A 25,383-nucleotide genomic window follows, 5' to 3' on the forward strand; every position below is an offset into this window, starting at 1 on the left:
ATCGCAATACCTCTGCAACTCCCTCGCCTCCTACTTCCACAACAAGATCGCGGACATACACAACAGCTTCAGCACTCAAACGACGCACGCCACGACAGAACCACCGCCCCCCACCACCACCCTCCGCGCCTGGACTCCGATCAGCACCGAAGACACCGTCCGTACGATGAACTCCATCCACACGGGATCTCCGACCGACCCCTGCCCTCACCACGTCTTCAACAAGGCCGACGCTGTCATCGCACCCCACCTGCGGGACATCATCAACACCTCCTTCAACACCGCCACCTTCCCTGAGAGCTGGAAGCACGCCGAAGTCAGCGCTCTACTAAAGAAACCCACAGCGGACCCCACCGAACTCAAGAATTACCGCCCCATCTCGCTCCTCCAATTTCCAGCCAAAGTCATCGAGAAGACCGTCAACAAACAGCTGGCCGCCTTCCTCGAGACGAATGGATCCCTCGACCCCTCACAGTCTGGCTTCCGAGCCAACCACAGCACCGAGACCGCCCTCATCGCTGCCACCGATGACATCCGAGCCCTGATGGACAACGGAGAAACAGCGGCCTTCATCCTCCTAGACCTCTCCGCGGCATTCGACACTGTCTGCCACCGCACCCTAGTGCAGCGCCTCAGCAACGTCGGAATCCAGGAGAAGGCACTGGAATGGATCATCTCCTTCCTCGACGGAAGAACACAGAGAGTCCGCCTACCACCGTACAAGTCAGAGGCCACCGAAGTCATCTGCGGCGTCCCTCAAGGATCCTCGCTGAGCCCCACCCTCTTCAACGTCTACATGAGCCCCCTCGCGGCCCTGACCAACGACCCCGCCGCTGCCAGAGCCAACCTTCACGAAGGGATGAAAGACGTAGCTGAGTGGATGACGACCAGCCGCCTGAAACTGAACTCAGAAAAGACGGAAGTCCTCATCCTGGGCTCCTCGCCCTCCGCCTGGGACGACTCCTGGTGGCCCCCCGCCCTGGGCACCGCACCCAAACCGACAGACCACGCACGCAACCTGGGCTTCATCCTGGACTCCTCCCTCTCCATGACCAGACAAGTCAACGCCATCTCCTCGTCGTGCTTCAACATCCTGCACATGCTACGGAAGATCTTCCGGTGGATCCCCACGAGACCAGGAAGACGGTCACCCAGGCCCTCGTCACCAGCCGACTGGACTACGGCAACGCCCTCTACGCCGGAACCACCGCCAAGCTCCAGAAGAGACTCAACACCTCAGCCAGACTCATCCTCGACATCCCACGACACAGCCACATCTCCTGGACATCTGAGAGACCTGCATTGGCTCCCCGTCAACAAGAGAATCACCTTCCGTCTCCTCACCCACGCACACAAAGCCCTACACGATCAAGGCCCGAGCTACCTCAACAACCGCATCAACTTCTACGCTCCCAAACGCCATCTCCGATCAACCAGTCACGCCCTCGCCGCCGTCCCCCGCATCCGAAGAACGACAACAGGAGGAAGGTCCTTCTCCTACCTGGCCGCCAAGACCTGGAACTCCCTCCCGACCGACCTGCGCCTGACCCAAGACCACCTCTCCTTCAGGAAGAAGCTCAAGACCTGGCTGTTCGAGCAGTAGGAGCACCCCACCCCAAGCGCATTGAGACCCTCCGGGTAAGTAGTGCGCTTTATAAATGTCTTTGATTGATTGATTGATGGTTTTTGATAAAAATCATGGAAGGCCTGAGCTTTCCCTTCCTCATTAGTGTGGGTGACTCCAAACTCGTCTAGGATCTGTGTTATGTACTCCTTCTCTTGTTTGACCCGTAATTGTTTGGCTAGTAGGGAGCCCACCTTATCTTTCCCTTCATACCCTCTAGCTTGGAGTCTCAGGATGGTTTTCTCTGCCCTATTTATGTATATTGCATTAAGCTTCCCCTTGAGGGCTGTAACTTTCCTCAGCGAAGGGGCTGCGGGGGCAGCCTTGTCCTGCCCCTCTGCTACTATCAATTCCCTTTCGAGGTCAAAACGCTCCTTAGTTTGAAGTCTTTTGAGGGAGGAGGCAAGAGAGATGCAGTGACCCCTAATGTGTGCTTTAAATGCGTCCCAATTATTCGCTAGGGATGTGTCAGTTGGATCATTGAGTAAAAAGAAGTCTTTGATCGCTTTGCGAAGGTCATCTCGGTGGAGATGATCCCTGCATAAGAACTCTAGGAAATTCCATCTCGTGAGTTTAGAACGTGGGGCTGGCCAATGTAAAAGACAGGTCAGGGGGGCGTGATCGGAGATAACAATAGGGAGAAAAGTAGAATCCGTGACTGCATGTGTGAGGGATTGGCTGATAAAAATGTGGTCAATGCGGGAATATGATTTGTGAACATGAGAGAAGAAGGAGAAATCCTTATAGTCTGAATGAAGATGGTGCCAGATGTCTTTCAGCCCCAATTGTTGCAGTGTTTGTTTGAGCGGAGTAGAAAACGTAGCCCCCCCCCCCGGAACGATGTGCACGAGTGGAGTCTAGGAGGGGTTTCCAAACAAGATTAAAATCCCCCATGATAATGAGATCCCCCACAGCAAAACCTAGTAAGGAATCCAGGAAGGAGGAGAGAAAATCAAGTTGCCCTGCGTTAGGAGCATATACAGAAGCTATTGTGCAAGATCTTCCCATCAGCAACCCTTTTACTATGATAAACCTACCCTCCTTGTCTTTCAATGTGGACTCGTGTACAAAATGAGCGGAGGAATGGAAGATTAGGGCGACTCCATTCTGTTTCTTGACATTGGTGGACTGATAGATCAGGGGATAACGTTTGTGCTCAAGTCTACTCTCTTCTCCCTGCTTTATGTGGGTCTCCTGAAGAGCCACAAACCAAGGTCCATGATCCCCTATATATTTCCAGAGCCTGTGCCATTTGTTAGAGGAGTTGAGGCCCCTAATATTCCAGGATAAAAGCTTAACCCCCATCTTCCCTTTGAAAAGGAAATTTGCAAATGTAATCGCAACCCCTCATCCCCCCTCCCTCCCATCCCACCCCCCGGCAAACCATCCCTGAGAAGAACACCTAAAAGATAAACAGGAAAAGCAAAACAAGGGAGAAGTAAGATAACAAGCCATACAAACTTCAAAGTCCACATTGTCGAACGTCCTTAGGGGTAAGACCAATCCTGCACCAGACAGTCCGCTAAGTGCAATAAATGACCCTTGTTGCGAAGCTTTTAAACTAATAGAGGATCAGAGGGTCGCCATTAGCCCATCGTGCAGTCTGGCATAAGCCCTGTAGTGAGTCAGTAGTGAGAGGGTGTGAGAGACCATTGACATTTTGGGGAGTGGAGGGCCCACACCTAGCGTAATAGATAAAATTACAGAAAGCAGTTATGGCGTCTTTTTGCCAGTGGCTGGTACCATCTACCATTCCTGACCAGTCTCCTTGCTTCTTCTTCGTCCCCCGGCGGCGCTTGGTGGGGTCGGACTTTCCCGGAGCGATGCGTTGGCGATGCCAAGTAAATTGCAGTTAGGTGCTTCATCCACTCGCAGATGATGGTTGTTTGGTTGGGGGAGCGATTAAAAGGAATTCTGTCTTTAGAGTGTTTAGTTTTAAATGGTTCCTAGCCAGCAAGGTCAGTGTTTTTTGGAGCGTTGAGTTAAGGGACTTGATGTATTCAAGAGAGTACACCTTAATGTAGAGCTGTGTGTTGTCGGCGTACATGTGATATTGGATATTTGCGGAGTTGAGAAGCTCAGTGAGTGGTTCCATAAACAAATTGAAGAGTGTTGGGGAGAGGGAAGTTCCCTGGGGTACTCTCAAAGTGACTGGGGAGGGGTTAGATAAGGATTGGTTGATCTTGAATCTTTGTGTTCTATTTTGGAGGAAGGAGGTGAACCAGTTTAACACCGTTCCAGATAGTCCCATTCTATGCTTCAAGAGGTCCAGTAGGTTATCGTGTTTGACTGTATCGAAGGCTGAGGATAACTTCAGTAAGATTAGTAAACAGGATTTGTTTTGATCCAGTATTTGTAATGCGTCATCCATTATGTGGGTCATGGCTGATTCGGTACTGTGCCCTAAATGGTAAAAGATGATAATTTGATCGACCTTCTTGAGAAGAGGATGGGGCTATCTGGTCCGATATTAAATTGGTTTGCCTTGTTCCTTCGAAATAGATCAGAGAATCAAAGAAAAGCAAAACCTATCTGATACCACACCATTCACTATTGGTGTCTCTCAATGATCCATGCTCTCTCCCATCCTATTCAACCTGCTCTTGGAACTGCTTACTGAACTTCTCAAGCTCTCTAACATTCACTACCACATGTACGCCGATCTTACACAACTATATTTGAAAATGTCCCCATCTCACGACATCAAATAGCTTACCTGTACCCTACTGAAAACACAACAATGGCTGACCTGCAATCACCTCAGGCTTAACACTCTCAAAATCAAATTCTTCCTGCTCGACCCTCAAAATCACTCTGCCCTGTAGAAGAATGACTCCAACAACTCACTGCTCTCAACTACGCCCCATAAGTGATAGATTCCACTAGATCTCAAAGTATAACACTGGACAAATACCTGAATATGCAAGAGCACGTCAGTTCCTCTACCAGGGGAGCCAACTAAATATACTGAGGAAAATTGGACCTTTCCTGCTCCCGTTAGACTTTCAGCTAGCAGTCCAATCCCTGGTAATTTCCAGTTTAGATTACGGGAGTGTTAGACCGGCCGGCCTACCCAAAGTAAGGCTGGCCACTCTAAGAGCCACATTGAACTTAGCTGCTAGGCTCATCGCTGGATCCAGGAGATTCAAACACATTACCCCAGACCTCATCCATTTAAAATGGCTCCCATTTGAAGCTAAAATCCAGCTGAAGATAGCTTGCATACCTCATAAGGCCCTTAACTACAACACACCTGTCTACCTGGCCAAAAGACTTGAACTATCTGAGGGTAGTCGATCCTCAGTAAGCTTTATCTCCCTACTGCTGAAGCTACATAAGTTCAACAAAAAGAAGACTTACAAGCACTCTTCCTCTGGTTTTACCCCAAGAATATGGAACGCACTTTCTCCAGAAACTAAGACAAACCTCTCCTCTACATTTAAAAAAAAAAGAAGTAAAAAAGCTTCAGTTGAATGATCTCCTACGCTAGATATACTTAATCCCCATGCTGGATCATTTGCATATGGACTTCTTTTGGAATATGGTACTACCAAGTTGCTGTGTTTTACTGTATCTGTTGTGTTTGCATTGCGCCCTATGTTTGACTTATGTATGTATGACCTGTCTGCTATATGTACATCGCTCTGATACCCGGATGGGTCATGTTCGAGCTTTATACAATTCCTTAATTAAATAAATAAACATGACCCAACTTACCATGTCATTTTTGTTTTCCATAAATATGCTGAGCTTCTTCAAGAAAGACACAACCAGAATAAGAAGCTCAAAGTTATCTCGATCCAAGGCCTTCACCAACATATGAACGATGTTCTTGTTCCTCATTTTCAGTTCTGTGCGAGTGTCTTCAGCAAGGTTTAGCAGCAAGTAGAGAGCAACTATCGGGCAATGAAAAACAAAATGGGGGATTGCCATTGTAGTATTGAAACACATTGGACAGTTCAGCAATTCAGGCAGCACTTATTTAGAAAACCCCTAAGTTTACGATGTCTCAATCTCCACAAACTTAATAAAAATGGGGAAAATTGCTTCTACAGAAAGCAAACCTCCACCTCCTATTTGGTTTACACCGTCAACCTTCTCTTTTGACAGCATTTATCAGAAACAAAACATTAAGGTCTTTCAATGCCAAAAACAGGAGTCCGTATAGAATTCAAGCACATGAGCAGAAACATTTCAGGCAACTAAATATACTAAGGCATGAGAAAATGCCTATACTATGAAGATACAAACGCAAAATGTATATCTGATATTGATAACCCAATCATAGCTGGGTGTTCTGCATCAAATCTGATCTGAATGACTATGGCCCTAAACTGATGTAATACATTCAGAATAATATCAGTCCCTTCTTTATTTTTTTATAATGCTTGGTGAGCCAATTTACCGGTTCTGTATCTCTGCAAATGACAAATGTTACTAAACCCTTCAACAGCCCTCAATTTATTGGCATGAAAAAAACTACAATGCTGTATCAGCCGAACAGATTTCAAATCAATAACTTGCAAGCTGCACACACATCTAAGGAGCTGGTGCTGATGTTACAGAACTGTCTGACTGGCTCCAACACTGTTGTATGTCGTGAAAGCAGACTCCCTGGTAGGTAATCACCAAATTCCAAGAGAACAGTCCGCCACTTTTAATTTTTACTATTCACGATACAGTTAATTAAAACCTGTACATAATAAAAGAATGTAGTAGCAAAAACAGAAAAGCAAATGTAAACAAATACACATACAGCCCCCTGTAAAAACATTAAAAAACGTATAAGTGCTGTCCGGTGCCCAGCGTGCCTTTATTAAACTTCTTCAAATAGCACAATAAGGTTTAGATGATGATGTTAAAACTGCAATAAGTTGATAGTAAGGGCTGCACCGGGTAATTTATAGTTTGAAATAGCACTAGTCTACTTTAAGAATTTAAATCTGCCATGTTTGTTTTATTCAATGTGTTCATCCACAAGATCAAAAGAGCTGCCAGAGTTCATTTTTAAAAACGATTCTGGGAGGACAAATAGTTCCAGTATGAAAATCTTAATATGACATACTTGTGATAAATGTTTATACACAAGGCAAACTATGCACTTGGTTAAAACCACAAAGTGTTTTCCTCACCTCGAAGTAGCTGCTCCTGTTTCACTACAAGCCCTTGGTACTTTTTGTAAGTCTTCTCATAGTCTTTTTTAAGTGTCTGGTTTTCAGGATCTTCTTCAAGTACACAACTGTGGTTAAGGTTCACACATGTTGGCAAAGTAAACATTTGAAACATTGGTATTATCATTCCGCTTCATTTAATTCAACAATCAGCATCAAGGCAGCTCCCAGCCAGAATTCACTGCCAAGATCTAAAACTTTTGAAGGAAAGTGTAAATTTCAATAAACAAGAACAATTAATTGTTACTGAAAAGAATATGTAATATGAACATAAATGAAAACAGTTATCAGGCAGGCATTCAGGTGCAGACAAGTAAGGATTACAGAACCCCAAACACAACCGATTTCGTTTACTTGAACATACCACAGATATTCAATGATTAACCCCTTGGCCGCAACGCGAATTCCGCTGCGGCACTGGGTGGAGGGAGGGGGGGTGAGCGCTGCACTTCCATGCTCGTGACGGAACCATGCCATCATGAGCCACAGGTGGCGTGTGTTCATGACGGCGTGGTTCCGTCACGGCCCCGCCCGCTCACTAATTCAACCGCACAGGCAGGGAATCAGTACCGCGTGGCGGAGCTGCCTGCTCATGACGGAACCACGACGTGGTTCCGTCATGAGCAGGCAAGGGGTTAAAAGAATCCACTGTTCACTTTTCCTTCCTTATTGTGTGCTCATCGAATAAGTTACTTACCTTTGATCGTGCTCTATATTGTGGATACTCCAAGTATAGATTCCTCATCTTTAGAATATTACCCAGGATCCAGACATTTATAAAGCTGGGTTCCAGGTTGCCATTAAATGGCATTGTGTGGCACAGCATCAATCCCTTTCTTCCCAGAAAGTGACAGAGTGGAACCGCATAAAGGTGTCCACCCATGCGCGCTAACATTAGTTTCTTGACTGACTTGTTCTGTATCCTTGGACATGTAGTATGAAAAAAGCATGAGTAGCAGTGTGCAGATCTCTAACTTGGAACCTTTTTAGAGGGTAAAAAGAAACCACTTAGAATCCGGGCAGGTCACCCCCCGAGCACACTCCCCGTGAGTGAGCCCGTCCTCTGGTGCCGCCTCTGCCCTAAGCTGTGCCCTCTGCCAGATCCGCTTCCACGGATCTCCTGTGCCCCCTGCCTCCTGCTTGCCTCGCCCCCATTGTGCTTTTCTTTCCCCGCCGTTTTTTCCCAAGCCCCCAGTGCTCCCCCTCCTCGCCCAGCCCCGGCCGCGTTTCCCGCCACCTCCTCGCCGCTGCCCCCCAGCGGCCCCGCCCCCTTCCCTCGCTCGTCATCCCCATTCGCCACCCCGCTCCCCCTCCCAGCGGCCCCTCCCTCGCTCCGCCCCCCCCCACTCTCCTCATATGGCAGAGTGGCCAACGCGCAGCGTGCACGCGCAGCGGGCGCGCCGATTGTGCGCCGAAGGCGCGCTAAAGGTAAGCCTGTCTGCGCCCGTCTGCGCCTGGACCGCGCCCAGCGCCGGAACCCCTGGCCCCCGAGGACCCTAGCCCACCCGCTGGACGTACACCGCCGCCACCCTCAACGCGCTCAACACCGGCCGAGTCCCGGGATGCTACCGAGCCACCCCGAAACGCACCCACGGACCCTTCAGCTGCCACGCCTGCAAGTTCACCTGCATCCGGACCTGCCTCGCACCAGCACCCGCCAAGCCGAACTCCAGCAGCAACCACCTCAAAGTGCATCCTGCTCAACACCCGCTCCGTCCACAGACACGCCATCGAACTCTGGAACCTCCTCGACACCACAGCTCCTGACGTTGCCTTCCTCACGGAAACCTGGATGAACGACTCCTCAGCACCCGACATCGCCATCGCCATCCCAGAGGGATACAAGATCACCCGGAGAGATCGCGACATCCAGACTGGAGGAGGCATCGCCATCATCCACAGGGACACCATCCACATCACGACCAACACCGACGACACCCTGACTACCGCCTAACACCTACACTTCCAGATCCGCATCGACCCGAAGACCACCCTCAGAGGCACCCTGATCTACCGACCCCCGGGACCACGCACACAATTCAGCGAGGACATCGCCGACTTCCACCTGGAGAACAACAACGACCGCAACACCATCACCCTGCTCGCCAACCTCGCCAACCTCGGACTCAAGCAGCTGGTGTCCACCCCCACCCACCTCGCCGGACACACACTCGACGCCGTCTTCTCATCCAGCAAAGACATCGTCTTCAGCCACGCCACTAGACTCCACTGGACGGACCACAGCTGCGTCCACTTCACCTTCAGAAGAACGACGATCCACCACCACCAGCAACAGGTTGCTCGAAGAAGCTGGAACAAGATCACAGCCGCCCAGCTCGCCGCTTCCCTGAGCCAGCACCCTCCCGCCAGCTCAGCGAACCCCAGCCAGGCCGCCGACAACCTCACGAAGTGGATCAGCAACTGCGCGGACGAACTCGCCCCACTGAGGACCCCGCCCAGCAGACCCGGCAGCAAGAAGGCCCCATGGTTCACCAACGAACTCAAGAGCTCCAAGAAGAACTGCCGAGCCCTCGAGAAAGCCTGGAGAAGAGAACCAACACCGGACAACATGACCACCCTAAAGATTGCCACCCGGAAGCACCACCAACTGATCTGCGCCACCAAGAAAACTGCATTCAAGGACCGGCTGGACAACAACGCACACAACTGCAAGGAACTCTTCAACATCGTGAAAGAGCTCTCCAACCCCAACGCCGGAAACAACGACATCACCCCATCGCAAGACCTCTGCAACTCCCTCGCCTCCTACTTCCACAACAAGATCGCGGACATACACAACAGCTTCAGCACTCAACCGACGCACGCCACGACCGAACCACCGCCCCCCACCACCACCCTCCGCGCCTGGACTCCGATCAGCACCGAAGACACCGTCCGCATGATGAACTCCATCCACTCCGGATCTCCGACCGACCCCTGCCCTCACCACGTCTTCAACAAGGCCAACGCTGTCATCGCACCCCACCTGAGGGACATCATCAACACCTCCTTCGACACCGCCACCTTCCCGGAGAGCTGGAAGCACGCCGAACTCAGCGCTCTACTAAAGAAACCAACAGCGGACCCCACCGAAATCAAGAATTACCGCCCCATCTCGCTCCTCCAGTTTCCAGCCAAAGTCATCGAGAAGACCGTCAACAAACAGCTGGCCGCCTTCCTCGAGACAAATGGATCCCTCGACCCCTCACAGTCTGGCTTCCGAGCCAACCACAGCACCGAGACCGCCCTCATCGCTGCCACCGATGACATCCGAGCCCTGATGGACAACGGAGAAACAGCGGCCCTCATCCTCCTAGACCTCTCCGCGGCATTCAACACTGTCTGCCACCGCACCCTAGTGCAGCGCCTCAGCAACGTCGGAATCCAGGAGAAGGCACTGGAATGGATCATCTCCTTCCTCGACAGAAGAACACAGAGAGTCCGTCTACCACCGTACAAGTCAGAGGCCACCGAAGTCATCTGCGGCGTCCCTCAAGGATCCTCGCTGAGCCCCACCCTCTTCAACGTCTACATGAGCCCCCTCGCGGCCATCGCACGCCAACACAACCTCAACATCATCTCCTACGCTGACGACACCCAGCTGATCCTCTCCCTGACCAACGACCCCGCCGCCGCCAGAGCCAACCTTCACGAAGGGATGAAAGACGTAGCCGAGTGGATGACGACCAGCCGCCTGAAACTGAACTCAGACAAGACGGAAGTCCTCATCCTGGGCTCCTCGCCCTCCGCCTGGGACGACTCCTGGTGGCCCCCCGCCCTGGGCACCGCACCCAAACCGACAGACCACGCACGCAACCTGGGCTTCATCCTGGACTCCTCCCTCTCCATGACCAGACAAGTCAACGCCGTCTCCTCGTCGTGCTTCAACATCCTGCGCATGCTACGGAAGATCTTCCGGTGGATCCCCACCGAGACCAGGAAGACGGTCACCCAGGCCCTCGTCACCAGCCGACTGGACTACGGCAACGCCCTCTACGCCGGAACCACCGCCAAGCTCCAGAAGAGACTCCAGCGGATCCAGAACACCTCAGCCAGACTCATCCTCGACATCCCACGACACAGCCACATCTCCGGACATCTGAGAGACCTGCACTGGCTCCCCGTCAACAAAAGAATCACCTTCCGTCTCATCACCCACGCACACAATGCCCTACACGATCAAGGCCCGAGCTATCTCAACAACCGCATCAACTTCTACGCTCCCAAACGCCATCTCCGATCAGCCAGTCACGCCCTCGCCGCCGTCCCCCGCATCCGAAGAACGACAACAGGAGGAAGGTCCTTCTCCTACCTGGCCGCCAGGACCTGGAACTCCCTCCCTCCCGACCCAGGACCACCTCTCCTTCAGGAAGAAGCTCAAGACCTGGCTGTTTGAGCAGTAGCAGCCCCCCCCCCCCCCCCCAAGTGCCTTGAGACCCTCCGGGTAAGTAGTGCGCTCTATAAATGTCCTTGATTGATGACAGTGAAGAATCTGCAGTAAGATAAGCGTACTCAACAAAAAGAGCACTACCAAAGGTAAGTAACTTGTTCATCTGATGGATACTCCCAAACACAGGTTTCTCGCCTTTAGAATAAGTACCAAAGCAGTACTGCCCCAAGAAGGAAGGTTTGTGTAGTGGGCTCAGAACAAAAAGTCCTGCAATACTGACCAGGTCGCGCTCACCTTTGGCAGGACTCTGTGTGGACCGCACGAACTTCCCTCATCTCTCCCACACCTCGCCGCACCCGCTCCGCGGGTGCCACTTCGTCAGGCCATCGTGAGGAGGAGCAGTCTGGGAGACCTTGGAGAGACCATCACAACCTCGGCGGAGGGCTGCAGGGCTGCGAGCGTGCCAGGGACTCCAATTTCCAGGAGTCCCTGATAGACCGGTGACAACTTCCGGTCCGCTCTCCTTGACGGCCCGCCCCCCGCCCACCGGAGGGCTTCTTAAACCCTTTGCTGCCCAGCCCTCATTGGGACACTATTTCTACTTTGCAGAAGCGCATTGCTGGGTCGCGCTCACCTTTGGCAGGACTCTGTGTGGACCGCACGAACTTCCCTCATCTCTCCCACACCTTGCCGCTTCGTCAGGCCATCGTGAGGAGGAGCAGTCTGGGAGACCTTGGAGAGACCATCACAACCTCGGCGGAGGGCTGCAGGGCTGCGAGCGTGCCAGGGACTCCAATTCCCAGGAGTCCCTGATAGACCGGTGACAACTTCCGGTCCGCTCTCCCTGACGGCCCGCCCCCCGCAGGGCTTCTTAAACCCTTTGCTGCCCAGCCCTCATTGGGACACTATTTCTACTTTGCAGAAGCGCATTGCTGGGTCGCGCTCTCCTTTGGCAGGACTCTGTGTGGACCGCACGAACTTCCCTCATCTCTCCCACACCTCGCCGCACCCGCTCCGCGGGTGCCGCTTCGTCAGGCCATCGTGAGGAGGAGCAGTCTGGGAGACCTTGGAGAGACCATCATAACCTCGGCGGAGGGCTGCAGGGCTGCGAGCGTGCCAGGGACTCCAATTCCCAGGAGTCCCTGATAGACCGGTGACAACTTCCGGTCCGCTCTCCCTGACGGCCCGCCCCCCGCCCACCGGAGGGCTTCTTAAACCCTTTGCTGCCCAGCCCTCATTGGGACACTATTTCTACTTTGCAGAAGCGCATTGCTGGGTCGCGCTCACCTTTGGCAGGACTCTGTGTGGACCGCACGAACTTCCCTCATCTCTCCCACACCTCGCCGCACCCGCTCCGCGGGTGCCGCTTCGTCAGGCCATCGTGAGGAGGAGCAGTCTGGGAGACCTTGGAGAGACCATCATAACCTCGGCGGAGGGCTGCAGGGCTGCGAGCGTGCCAGGGACTCCAATTCCCAGGAGTCCCTGATAGACCGGTGACAACTTCCGGTCCGCTCTCCCTGACGGCCCGCCCCCCGCCCACCGGAGGGCTTCTTAAACCCTTTGCTGCCCAGCCCTCATTGGGACACTATTTCTACTTTGCAGAAGCGCATTGCTGGGTCGCGCTCACCTTTGGCAGGACTCTGTGTGGACCGCACGAACTTCCCTCATCTCTCCCACACCTCGCCGCACCATCGTGAGGAGGAGCAGTCTGGGAGACCTTGGAGAGACCATCACAACCTCGGCGGAGGGCTGCAGGGCTGCGAGCGTGCCAGGGACTCCAATTCCCAGGAGTCCCTGATAGACCGGTGACAACTTCCGGTCCGCTCTCCCTGACGGCCGGCCCACCGCCCTCTTACCTTCCTATAATTGGGGTCACTTCTCCCGCAGCGCGGGACGCAGCCCGGAGCAAAGACCGGGCTGAGAGTGGGCCGTTTGAGGCCGTTCGAGGACGGCAGAGGACGGCCCCGGCCCATAATCCCTGCACAGTTGTGATTTAAGTAAGGTAGGCGATCTTGTGACCCAGAGATTGATTGGACATAAGAAACATTGTACTGACTGTGAGGGCTACTAAGTTATTACCCCATTTTGTGTAAATAGCGTCCCTAGATTTGATTACTGTAGCTGGTGCTAATTAGAAACCATGGTTTTAAGATCTGGTAAAACACGCACTGTCCAAATTCAAACACCTAAAGGAGTGGTATTGGGTCCATTGGACGCTTTTATTACACGTGCCACGGGAATCCTGGAAAAGGAAATAGCAATGGTGGAAAAACGACTCTCCATCGACCTACTCAGCGGAAAACGCTCTTCGCTGGGTAGGTTGGCCAAGATTCCTAGCCCCGTGTCACATGCACATGCACATGCAGCTTTTAATTGTATACACTTAGACACTACGGATGCCATAGTCCACATGGATAGTGAGGGGGTTGATCTTCCTGTACACACTCCAGCTCATCCTGAACACCCTTTGGATGATCACGAGGAAACTGGGGAAACTGAAACGCAGGATAGTCTAGCTTCCGAACATAGCTCGGAATCTGCCGACTCATCCCTTGACCCACCCAAAACAGCCTCTAATGAGCTAACCTATATAGATTCTTTAGGTATAGACAAGGTTTCGAGGAAAAGAAAGCAAGACATGAGCCACAAGGGAGGGAGAGAACGCAAGATGCCTAAAATAAAAGACACTATTGGCAACCCTACATTGGCACCTGGCCACCCCAGCGAAAAACAATGTCCTAGTAGATTGTCTAATGTCTTATGCCCCTCCCTCCTTTCCCTAGGTTCCTCGAGCCCATGCCCAACGTGCCTAAGCAGCGATGAATCCTTGTTGGCAAAGATCGAGGCTTTGATGAAAAACCTCTTATTACCAGTCTTGGAGCGGACTAGATTAATGACTTTAAAAATAGACTCACTGGAGGCAGTAGTGAATACGAATTCTGCCCTGTTATTATCTATACCTGGCATAAACCCAGGGGGGGTCAAACCCTCACATCTGGCCCCAAAAACATCAAATATTCCAAATACTCTTATTAGTAATCCCAGTAATCACAAACCCCCAGGGCCAGTAACCGACAGACCAAAGAGGGGTGGTGATTCTAAAAACATTTCAAGCAAGGTATCTGAGGCCCCGTCCCAACGTACCCATATGACGAAGCCCATGAATAAACCGGATAGTTCAACCCCTGCTAGACTCCATACTATCAAACCACCCTCTTTGGCAAAACCTAGCCCTGACACCCATAGGCTTCCTTCCCATGGGCCCTTAGTTAACCATCATAGTACCTTAAAACCTATGGTAGAAAAACACCCCAGGTATACAACACCCCGGGTTGACATCCCTATAGAGGCTACACCATACACAATGGTATTGACCGGTGTGGCCCCCCTACAATCTGGCAAAAGGGAGACTCATGGTGACCTGCGCAACAAGGTGATTTTCTGGCTGAATAAAAACCGACCCCTACCCCCTTCCTCGCCAACTGAAATTCTGTTTGTAAGAAGGGTTGATTGGGTGGGCCAGGGCACCAAAGATCTGGAGGGTGACTGCATTTTAATATCGTTCAGGGACCCCTGGGTGGTTGATACAATTTGTAGAGAAGCTAGGTTTGCCAGGCAGGGGGATGTCCAGACCCTGGACCTATCATACTTTTACCCACACAGACAGGCTTATACCTTGAAGGCCCCTAAACAGGGACGACCCACCATTAGGAGTTACCCTATGATAAGGACACCCCAACTACCGCAATTCCCACCCCTTTTCAATCATTTTGGCCCCTTGTCTGATCTCGAGGCCATTGATTGACTTCAAACACCTTCTCATCTACCTGAATCCATAGAAAATCCTGACCTTGGGGTAGAGAGGCAGTGGCAGGGTCAGGGGTCCCCACAGCTCGCAATTATAGCAGAAGAGTGTAAGGGGGTTCCAGTACTAACAGGGATTGACACATCATCATTGAGGGCAGGGGGAGTCCCCAGGATGACCTGGAAAAATCAGAACATCGTTGGGAGAACTGAAATTGGGTGGGATGTTAGGGTTGGACAGGACAAGTCTGCAGTTCCAGATGTGGTGCCCCCTACTGTGGTACCCACATCAGAAACACTTGCCCTTGTGTCCTGGAACATTGCTGGGGTCAAAGGTCGTATCCATTCTGAAGATTGGCTGGAGTTTATGGATAAATTCGATATCATCCTACTCCAGGAAACCTGGGCAGTTGATCCAATATTTAGGCAGGGTTATGTAAATTTCTTCAAAGCCGCCACTCGAAGCGCCATTAGAAATGCCAAAGGGCGAGCCTCAGGGGGCCTATTGATCTGGGTGAAACAATCCTTGGGATATCACACTACAGAAATAAGTGTACAAAACCCGGACCTCCTTATTGTCAAGTTGAGCAAGACTGGTTATCGGGACCTGATCCTGATCAACATATATGCACGAGGTTTGCCGGGTGGCCGCTCCCCACCCTTGTTGGAGGTATTGGACCCCAATTTGGCAGCCTTAGATAGCAATAACGTTATTCTTCTTGCTGGAGACCTAAATTGCTGCTTTGAACCTTTACTTGACCCAGGGGACAGTTGGGGTTCTGCGGAGGATGCAGTATGGGGTATACCCGACCTGCTGTCCGCCAAACCGGTACCCGCAACAGAGGCAGCGGTGAACTGGATGGCTTTCTGTTTAAATAGTGGTTTTCGGGCCTGTAATGGTCGAACAAAATCAGACCAGGAAGCCAACTGCACATTTGATAATGGGTTAAGAAGAAGCCGCATTGATTAGATCCTGCTAAAAATAAGAGATTGGCCCCTGTTGGTGGACATGGAGGTATCTTCCCGTCCAGAAAGTGACCATAACCCTTTGACCTTGCAACTAAGGTTGCCAGGACTTGAGACTAGTGGAACCCGGTATCTCACAGACAGGGGACACTTATCTTACAAACGATAGGAAGAGGTTAAAATGGTCAAAAATTGAGGAGGACGAAACATTGAGGAACAAGGTTATTAGCGTGGTTAACAATATATATAACGAAATGCTGATCCACGCCCAGTTGGGGGATAACCCCGAAACGGCTAACCTTATTATAAACCTTCATAATCGTTGTTTCGACGATTTAAAATCTCTGCTTTCGCAACCTCGCCGGCAGGGAAACACTAAAGCACCTATTCGTCCCCAGAAATGGTATAATAAAAAATGTAGGGAAGCCCACACTGACCTGATTAAAGCTGTTAAGTCTCGGAATATGGGTATAGTGAAAGCGGCTAGATTAACTTATAGGAAAATACAGGGGGAAGCCAAACTGGAGTGGGAGGACAAGTACTGGTCAGACCTACTGGAAGCTTCCACATCCAATAACCCCATTAAATTCTGGGAAATAGTTAAGTGGGGGAAGGATCCGGACGCACGCACCCCCGCAAACCATGTGTCTCCCACTGACTGGGTGACTTTTTATTCAACCCAGTTCTGTGCTGTGAATCCCATGCTTCCCAGTACTCTGGGAATAGCATCCCATCCTTCTATTCAAAGCGAGACCATCATTTTCACAGAAAGTGAGGTCGAGCTGGCACTAAATCTCACCATGCGAGGGAAAGCGCCGGGCATGGATCTTATACCCGCCGACTTGTTTAAAGCCAACCCTGCTCTGTGGACGCCATATATTACCAAGGTGGCAAACTCCATAGCTGCAGGTGCAAGAATACCCACATCTTGGAAGGGGGCGGAGATTTTACCGATTTATAAAAAGGGTAGTAGGTCAAACCCAGGTAATTACCGCCCGATTAGTCTTATTGACTCCATGCAAAAACTCATTGCTCGCATGGTTCTGGGTAGGGTCCAAGGCTGGATCGAAATGGAGGACATACTATCTCCAATGCAGGCAGGCTTCAGATCGGGAACAAGCACCATCGACCAGGTGTTCAGATTTTGTCTGATCTACTGGAAGGTGGTTCAGCTTGGCGGCGGTACCATCTTCGCAGCGTTCATTGATCTGAAGTCTGCCTTCGATCTAGTCCCGAGGGACAAACTGTGGGGAGTCTTGAGGAGTTTGGGAATGCCCGTGGAACTGCTTGATTTGATAACCAAACTGCATGAGGAGAATTTTGCGAGGGTAAGATGGGGAGGACAGGGCCAAGTGACGGAACCCTTCCCAGTCACCCGAGGTGTCCGTCAGGGGTGCGTACTGGCACCCACCCCTTTTTTATTGTTCATCGACCAAGTGGTCAAATTCTTCGAATCGACCCCAACAGATGCACCAATGCTGGCAGGACAGCGTTTCCCAATGCTCATCTTTGCTGATGACACTTTACTCCTCTCCAGAACAAGTAGCGGATTACAGAGGGCATTGGACCGCTTTGAGGAGTTCTGTGTCATCAGCGACCTCAAGGTGAACGTGGGAAAAACCAAATTTATGGTGTTAACAAAGAACTGCCCTGTCCGGAGTTCAGTTAGTATGGGTGGTGTCAAATTGGAGCAAGTGGAGAATATGATCTATCTGGGGGTCACGTTAGATAGCCGCTTGAGATGGAAAGCCCAAGTTGGTGCTCAACATCTCAAGCTCGCCCGACTCACTGGCTGCCTCCTTAGTGAGCAAAGAAAATCTATCACCAAGCGGGTTACCCCAGCACTCAAAATCTATGATGCAAAAATCAACCCAGCGATTTTATATGGTGCAGATCTGTGGGGCCATATGGATCTTACGGGTCTGTTTAAAATACAGTGTAAATTTCTCCGAAATTTGGTAGGCCTGCCACAGTCGTCCCCTTCCATTCCCCTTTGCCTGGATCTGGGATGTCCTCCGATTAATGAGATGGCCAGATTTAGACTGGTTGCCTTCTGGAGGCGCCTATGGACCTCCCCTGACCTCACCTTATTTGCAAATGGGGTTGCAGAAGTTAGGTCAATCAGGGGATCGGGGAAAATCCCCTGGCTCCAAATGGTAAAATCCATCCTGATGGACATGGGTTTAGAGCAGCTCTGGATATCCCCTGCCACCAGTATCTTTCCAACTAAACTGGCACTTAAAGAATTGTATTGGGCTACGCTCCGTCGGAATAGAGTCAATGCCTCCAGCTCTACTAATCTCACGGGTAGGTTCCTTTCCTTTAAGTTGGACCCATCCCGTGAACAATATTGGGATACAGTTTCTAAATCCTTAGACAGGAAACTCTATCACAAGTTCCGGGTGGGAGCATGTGAGAAGTTGGCCCGATATGCAACGTTCGCTATTCTAGCGACCGCTATGTATCGTTCCAACGACCCTTATGGTGTTTGGTTGTAAGTCAACCTATAGACCAGCTATCCTAGTAGCGTGGATACGAGCAGTCTAAGGCTAAAGACTCGAGAGGGCGCGTTAAGCCAGCTGTTTACCACACATGTACCCCTTGAACACCCAGTGAAAGGACACCACACAAGTGTTATGAAAATAAACAGTATATTTATTAAGAATCACAACAGCCCTGTACTCTTTATGAGGACAGGGTACTAAGCACAAACCAAATCTCTTTAGCAAATACTTCAAGTGCACAATTAAAACAAGTGTCCGAGGACACGGAAAGATTAAGGTCTCGGGCGGACCCGATAAGGCAAGTCGGAAGCGAGGGACTCAGGACCCTAGAGTAAGGAGGCTATGCAGGCACCGAAATGCCGAGTTACCTAGCCACGAGGGCTGCGGCTGCACAAGTCTTACAGGCGTCGGGGTCTTCGCTGACGAGCCAGGAGCCGGAAGAAAAGGAGTTGCTGGCCGGCGACCAGTGCTGAATAGTTCGTAGAGATCCAAGCCTGGATCGGAGATTGATGAAACCTGAATGCAGAGGGGACCAAGTTCGTACTACTAGCCAGTAGTCAGAGGGTACCAGGAAGGCACCGGTTGGCCGTCACCTCGACCAGGTGAGTGGGCGACGCTAGGCTCTGCAGTCTCACGGACCAGGAGGCGTTGTCGGCGACCACGGTGGAGGTGCGAGCTGTCCCACGAAGGATGATGCTGTCGGCGTCGCTGGGCCCAGGATGGGGCAACAAGCCTTGGCAGATCTCAGGGCCACGTGGTGGGCCTAAGATGGCGTCTTGAGTGGACCAGGAGGGTCCGGGGTGCTTCTCGCAAAGATGGAAGCAAGGGCCAGTCTGGAGCAACCAGACCAGCAGTGATGATTCTCGGATGTCGTCACAGAAGGGCACAAGCCAGCGGCTAGTGACCAGACAACGTGCTGAGCAGCGAGCAGAAGGGCCCCACGCAGATCGTGGAGATGCTGGGAGACTGCACTTCGGTGCTGGAGCGGCTCAGGGTCGGGGCTTCTCGGACCCCAGAGCACTCACCAGAGAGTTACCTCGATGGTCGTGCTGGTTTTAAGAGCGTGCAGGTTCTGATGATGGCCGGTCCCTCGAGGTCTCGTCGCACCCACAGATCACAGCTGAGCTGATGACGTGGGTAGAGGTCAGAGGTGCCAGGGAAGCCGGTTCTCGTCGAGCTGGGCCGTCGGATTCCTTGAGGAAGGACTTACAGCAAACCGCAGAGTTCTTAGTTGGTGCCCGCTGATGCAGGGTGACTACTCCTTAGTCACAAGGGAGAAATCTTGAGAAGAGTCTTGAATGTCCTTTCGTAGAAAGTAGTTCTTGAATCAAAGATGATCTAATTTGGAAGGGTCCCCGCTCCGGTCTTTATTCTAAAGAAAGGGGTGGGTACATGACTAGGTCCTGCCCTAAGGGTGGGACCAGGAAGGGGGGTAGTTACACCCCTCTCCCCTGCCGGACTTTCCCCAGGCCAGGGCTGTCGCCCCTGGAACTGGTTCTAACCGGCAGATGCGTAGTGAGCACCGGGGTGCCACTCCGCAGTCACCTTCTCGCCAAAGCCCTACCTACCCAGAATACACAAACCCTGTCTGGGACGGTGCGAACACCGCCCTCGACAGGAAACCCTTTGTCCAAGTGCTCCTCGCTGGAAGGACTCCCAGCAGCAGGAGGTCAGACTCGTGTCTGTGGTGGCAGCATCCATTTTGTGGAGCTGAGGCTTCAGTTAACTTTAACCGGGGTTCACAGTTACGTACATGTCGTGTCCCTCTAGAAGGGTGGGATGCTAACCTCATCGCCAGAATTGGTGAGAGGGCAGCACCCCGATTCGTATGACACCTTACTCGACATGCCTTGATAACGCGACACCGGAGTTACCGATATGGTACGCGTTATCATGGAACAGCTATTGGGTCTTGATTCCGCAAGCTGCAACCGGGCTCGGCTCGGGCCTGAACCTAGCTCACACGAGCCCACGCACTCTGCCTTCAGGATCGTTAAGGCCTGCCATAGGAGTGACTGATAGGAACTCGGGTGTCCATTGTATGGTTAGATATAGAGCTACTATACCTAAAGCGAAGGGTGGTTACACGTCTTCGCCCCAGCTGTCGTGCAGCCAGTTGTGTCAAATTTAGGAGGCCAGCCAGGGGTGGCATAATACATGCTTCAGCCCCTGGCGGCCCTGGGTACACCTATGCCCTGCGTTACGGGGTCTGATAAGGTGGCCCAGTACCAATTGGTAAATGCACCTAGGGTACATGGAATCCATTTTAAAGAGAGAGCAGTAGGCCTGGGGTCCTGATTGGCAGGGTCCCAGGTCGACTATGTCCAAAACCAGCTAAAACACAGGGCAAAAAGTTGGGGGCAACCATAGTCAGGATGTACCTTCCTACAGAGCATTGCCACTGAACACCTTTACGAAAAATTGGCCATCTAGCACCACGGATCATTACAAATGGTGCCCAGGCCACAAGGAAACTGTGGGTCATTTTCTGTTTGCCTGTCCTAGATATCAGGCACCAAGGGTTAAATGGTTAAAACCACTGCTTCAACGCCTGCCTATTAGAAAATCTGAAGAGGCCATTCATGTATTAAAAACTAATACATCAGAAATTATCACAGTGAGCATGGCCAAATACCTGGGCTGGGCCTGGATACTCAGGGCAAAACAATAGTTCAACCCTGGATTGTTTTAATGTACTGATGGTTCGAGCATTCTTTCCGTAAGTTTGTCTATGTGCTCCTGATAATGATTGCCTCCGATTTAATCTATATTTTTAAATCGCATTGTCCCTTTTTTCTTTCCATACAAATTACAGCTTGGATTTTATTTGTAAACCTTTTTTCCCTACAAGGAAAACTTGTTTCAGGGCTGTCTTTATATTGTTTAATGCTTATTTTATGGTTAATGAATATGTACTTATTTTCAATTAATGTTTGTTACTACTTGTCTTTTATGATTTTTTTTAATCGAAATAAAGACTTTAAAACCTGAACCTGAAACCTGACAAGGTGAAATGTTCTTCCCATCAGATCTGGCTGTCAACGCAGTAGTGCCTCATGAACATGCACACGGACTACAACATCACAGATTGGCAGATGTCAAAACAGCAGCAAAAGCTTTGTTCCTGGTAGAATGAGCCCTTAGTCCATCCAGAGGCTGCTACTAGGCCAATGTATAGCAAATTTTAAATAAAAAAATGTACGTGTTCATCTGTAACGTAACTGGTGCTTATGTAAATCGCTCTGATACCCAATGTCTCGGGTCTGGTTTGCGCTATGTAAAACAAAAACAAAAAAAAGCCTAGTCAACTTGCAAAGGTATTTTCTGAACTGCCTCACTTTTCTTTTCCTCAGAGAACCACACCAAAAGCTGATAGTCTATCCGAAAGATCTTTGGTGTGTTCGATGTAAAAGCTTGAGGCTCTTTTGTGGTCCAGCTTATGGAGTCTCTGCTTCTCTTTTGGGGTGAGTCACGACAAAAAAAAGTCTGGAGTGTGATTGATTGCCCAATGTGAAAAGGCGCCAAGACTTTAGACAACAAAAAGGCTGCCCTGGTCTTCAACATCAGTTTGTTTTGGAAAAAGGAGGTTTAGAATAACTGCACCAAACTGAACTCAAGCAAACGACAATCTGAAGTGATTTCAACAAGGAAGATGGCTGTGAGAGTAAGTTGATGCAACGAGCAGCTGGACATTAGCTGACTGGGTGCAAATGAGGAATTTAAAAAGCCACTGTGGCATATCACGGTTTGGAAGGGAACGGGTGTCAAACCTTTAATAAACCGCATCACAACAGGTGATTTAAACAAGTATGTTTGGTCTGGTAAACATAAGAACAAAAGGGCTGACCAGTATCCTTTTATGGTGCCCTTTGCAAGAGCATGCTAGGCCAAAGATAAAACAAACAACAAAACATTTAACAGTTTGGCTTGCAAACTAAACCGCACGCACAACAGAGGAAGTGAGGAGGAGCTAGGGCGGAAGTGAGGCACCCAGCACTAATAAGTCAGCCCTCTGCACAATCAGTTAAAAACGCAGCTGACCGGCGCAGTTTAAGAAATGAACCGGGAGAATTGTTGGAAAGTGCGAGTGCCGGTAAAATGGGATCGTATCTAAAATAAAAAGGTTCACAAGAACGCGCAAATTAATCAAAGGTACAGGTTAAAATACCAGTAAAAACAGTCAATACACCGGTTAGGACAAGTTTAGCATAGGTTAAAAAAGATGGAGGGTTTGGGCTAACAAACCTACCACTGACATTGTGCAACCAACTGTAATTTTGGTAAAATGGGATAGTATCTAAAATAAAAAGGTTCACAAGAACGCGCAAATTAATCAAAGGTACAGGTTAAAATACCAGTAAAAACAGTCAATACACCGGTTAGGACAAGTTTAGCATAGGTTAAAAAAGATGGAGGGTTTGGGCTAACAAACCTACCACTGACATTGTGCAACCAACTGTAATTTTGGAAGGAGAGGTAAAGGCACTGTCAGTGACAGTGTTGGAGAGCTCTAAGGACAGAGATGCTAAAATTACAGAATAGATCTTTGCAGGACGATATGGAGAGGCTTGAAACACAGTCTAGACGCAACAAATGAGTCCTTAAAATTCCGGAAGGGCCTGAGAAAGGGGATATGAAGGCTTTCATATGTAATTTACTGAGGGAAGCCATTCTGAATGGCAGACCGGAGCTCGACCTGGAGAATGAGATCCAGAGAGTGAAGAGAGACCCATTCGAGCTGAATCCGGTTAGGAAGATGCCTAGAAAGATCCTGACAACCTTTCTTATATGTGCTGTGAAGGAGTTGGTACTGGGGCGTGCTTAGAAAGGAAGGCTCTTTGAAACATGATGATTTCAGTTATCAAATAAGATCAGACTTCGGCAAAACAACGGCTCAGAGGTAGTGGGAGTTGGGTACTAGGATGAATGAACTATGGAGCAAGGGAGCCCAAGTTCAAATGAAGTTCCCAGCGATGTTAAAGATAATGTGGCGAAATTAGGTATATAACATCAGTAACCCAGAGGAAGTCGACACCTTCTTAGCACAGAGGGAGAGATGAGTTTCTAGAATATGTAATACTTGTAAGTTACTTACCTTCGGTAATGCTTTCTCTGGTGGATACAGTATCTGCCTGTGGATTCCTCACCTTTTGAATACCCCCTGCGCCAGCATTCCACAGGAAATTCTTTCCTAGCTCTCCCACGTCGAAGAGGACGTCACATTAGGTAGGCTCCGCTCGCGACACCATATGACTACATCGGAGCCATAAAGGACCTCGTCGGAATGTTGATGTCAGTTCCACCCAATTTTTCCGTGCCACTGAGGCAAACGGGCGGACCGACACATTTGCAAGTATATACATAGCATATCAATTATATACACATATATAGAATCACAAATGCATAATCAATAAAGGCATAGAGAAATAGTAAGTGAAAAAGCATTTCTCATTATTAAAATATAAACATGATTAAAATAAAACATTTTTTGGTAGAAACAGGTGGACAACGGGGAGGAGGGCGGGACAGTGAGGAATCCACAGGCAGATACTGTATCCACCCTAAAAAGCATTAACAAAGGTAAGTAACTTGTTCTTCTGATGGATACTTCTGCCTGTGGATTCCTCACCGTTTGAATAGACTCCCAAAGCCGTACCTCTCCTGGAGGAGGGTGTCTACCTGACTAAACCAAAAAATCCTGAAAAACAGAACGAGCAAAATGGCCATCCCTTCTAACCTCAGAATCCAAGCAGTAATGCTTTGCAAAGGAGTGGAGGGAGGCCCAAGTTGTTGCTTTACAGATATCAAGAACAGGAACACTTCTAGCCAAAGCAGAAGAAGTAGACTTAACTCTGGTGGAATGAGCTCTGATACCTTCAGGAGGGTCCTTCTCGGCCAGGGCGTAGCAAATCTTGATGCACAAGATAATCCACATGTAAAGAGTCCTCTTGTGCACAGCTTTGCCTTTCATCTACCCAACATAGCCCACAAAAAGCTGATCGTCCAGCCTCAGATCTCTTGTTCGATCCAAAAAAAAGCGTACAGCTCTCTTAGGGTCCAAACGATGCAGTCTCTCCTCCTCCTTGAAAGGGTGAGGGGGAGGACAGAAGGTGGGTAAAGTAATGTACTGTTCCATAAGAAAAGGGGTAACCACCTTGGGAAGGAAAGCAGGCCTGGTCCTTAGAACCAACTTATCCACATGAATGGTCAGGAAAGGAGGTTGCGAACTAAGAGCCTGAAGCTCACTTACCCTCTTAGCCAAGGTAATGGCAATCAAGAAAACCGTTTCAAAAGAAAAAGCCTCAACGGGCAAGAATGAAGAGGCTCAAACGGAGAACCCATTAAAAAGGTAAGAACGAGATTCAAATCCCACGGAGGCATAATAAAAGGTGTGGGAGGGAACTTATTTGTAAGTGTTGGATTCCACTGGCCCAAACACTGCAGGAACGATGCATGACCCAATCCACTACCCCGACTCAAATGTCACTCAAGAGGTAGATAACCATGAGAGGACACCTGAGCCCAGGACAGGGGGCAGGAAAACAAAAGAAAGGGACGTCAAAAGGCTTCACCCCCAAGCTGGACTGGACAACGATACTCGACCACCACCTCCACGCCTCTGTACCTACGGAACAATATACACACAATTACTCCTGTGTCCAACTCCTATGTGTACCCCTCTTTCTCCCAGTCCCATAACCACACTCCACCATGTAGTGAAAAAACCACCTCCTTACTTGTGACTTGTACAGGATCAGCCTCGGGAGGTTTTGGCAGCAGGAAGGATTAAACTCCAAGATTGTAGGAGCTTCCAGTTCCAGGGATAGGTCGAATTAAAGGGGACTGCACTCGGGGACACTTACAGCCAAGAAACGGGATACTAAGGGGAAAAAGCCATATAACTCGGCACAAAAAAACCCCAAG

The 25,383-nt window shown here is 50.1% G+C and overlaps 1 protein-coding gene across 1 annotated transcript in view; it reads right to left on the minus strand.

Annotated features, from left to right (window-relative positions):
- Positions 1-25,383, minus strand: part of KIFAP3 (kinesin associated protein 3) — a 1,607,567-nt gene that overhangs the window by 964,146 nt on the left and 618,038 nt on the right. The window contains exons 8-9 of the mRNA XM_086964434.1: positions 6,757-6,855; positions 5,342-5,520 (exon numbers count right to left, since the gene is read on the minus strand). Coding sequence (XP_086820560.1) covers positions 5,342-5,520; positions 6,757-6,855 — 278 coding nt within the window. The remainder of the gene's footprint in view (positions 1-5,341; positions 5,521-6,756; positions 6,856-25,383) is intronic.

This window comes from Lissotriton vulgaris, chromosome 1_1 (assembly GCF_964263255.1).
Source record: "Lissotriton vulgaris chromosome 1_1, aLisVul1.2, whole genome shotgun sequence".
In the NCBI taxonomy this organism is placed as follows: Eukaryota; Metazoa; Chordata; class Amphibia; order Caudata; family Salamandridae; genus Lissotriton; species Lissotriton vulgaris.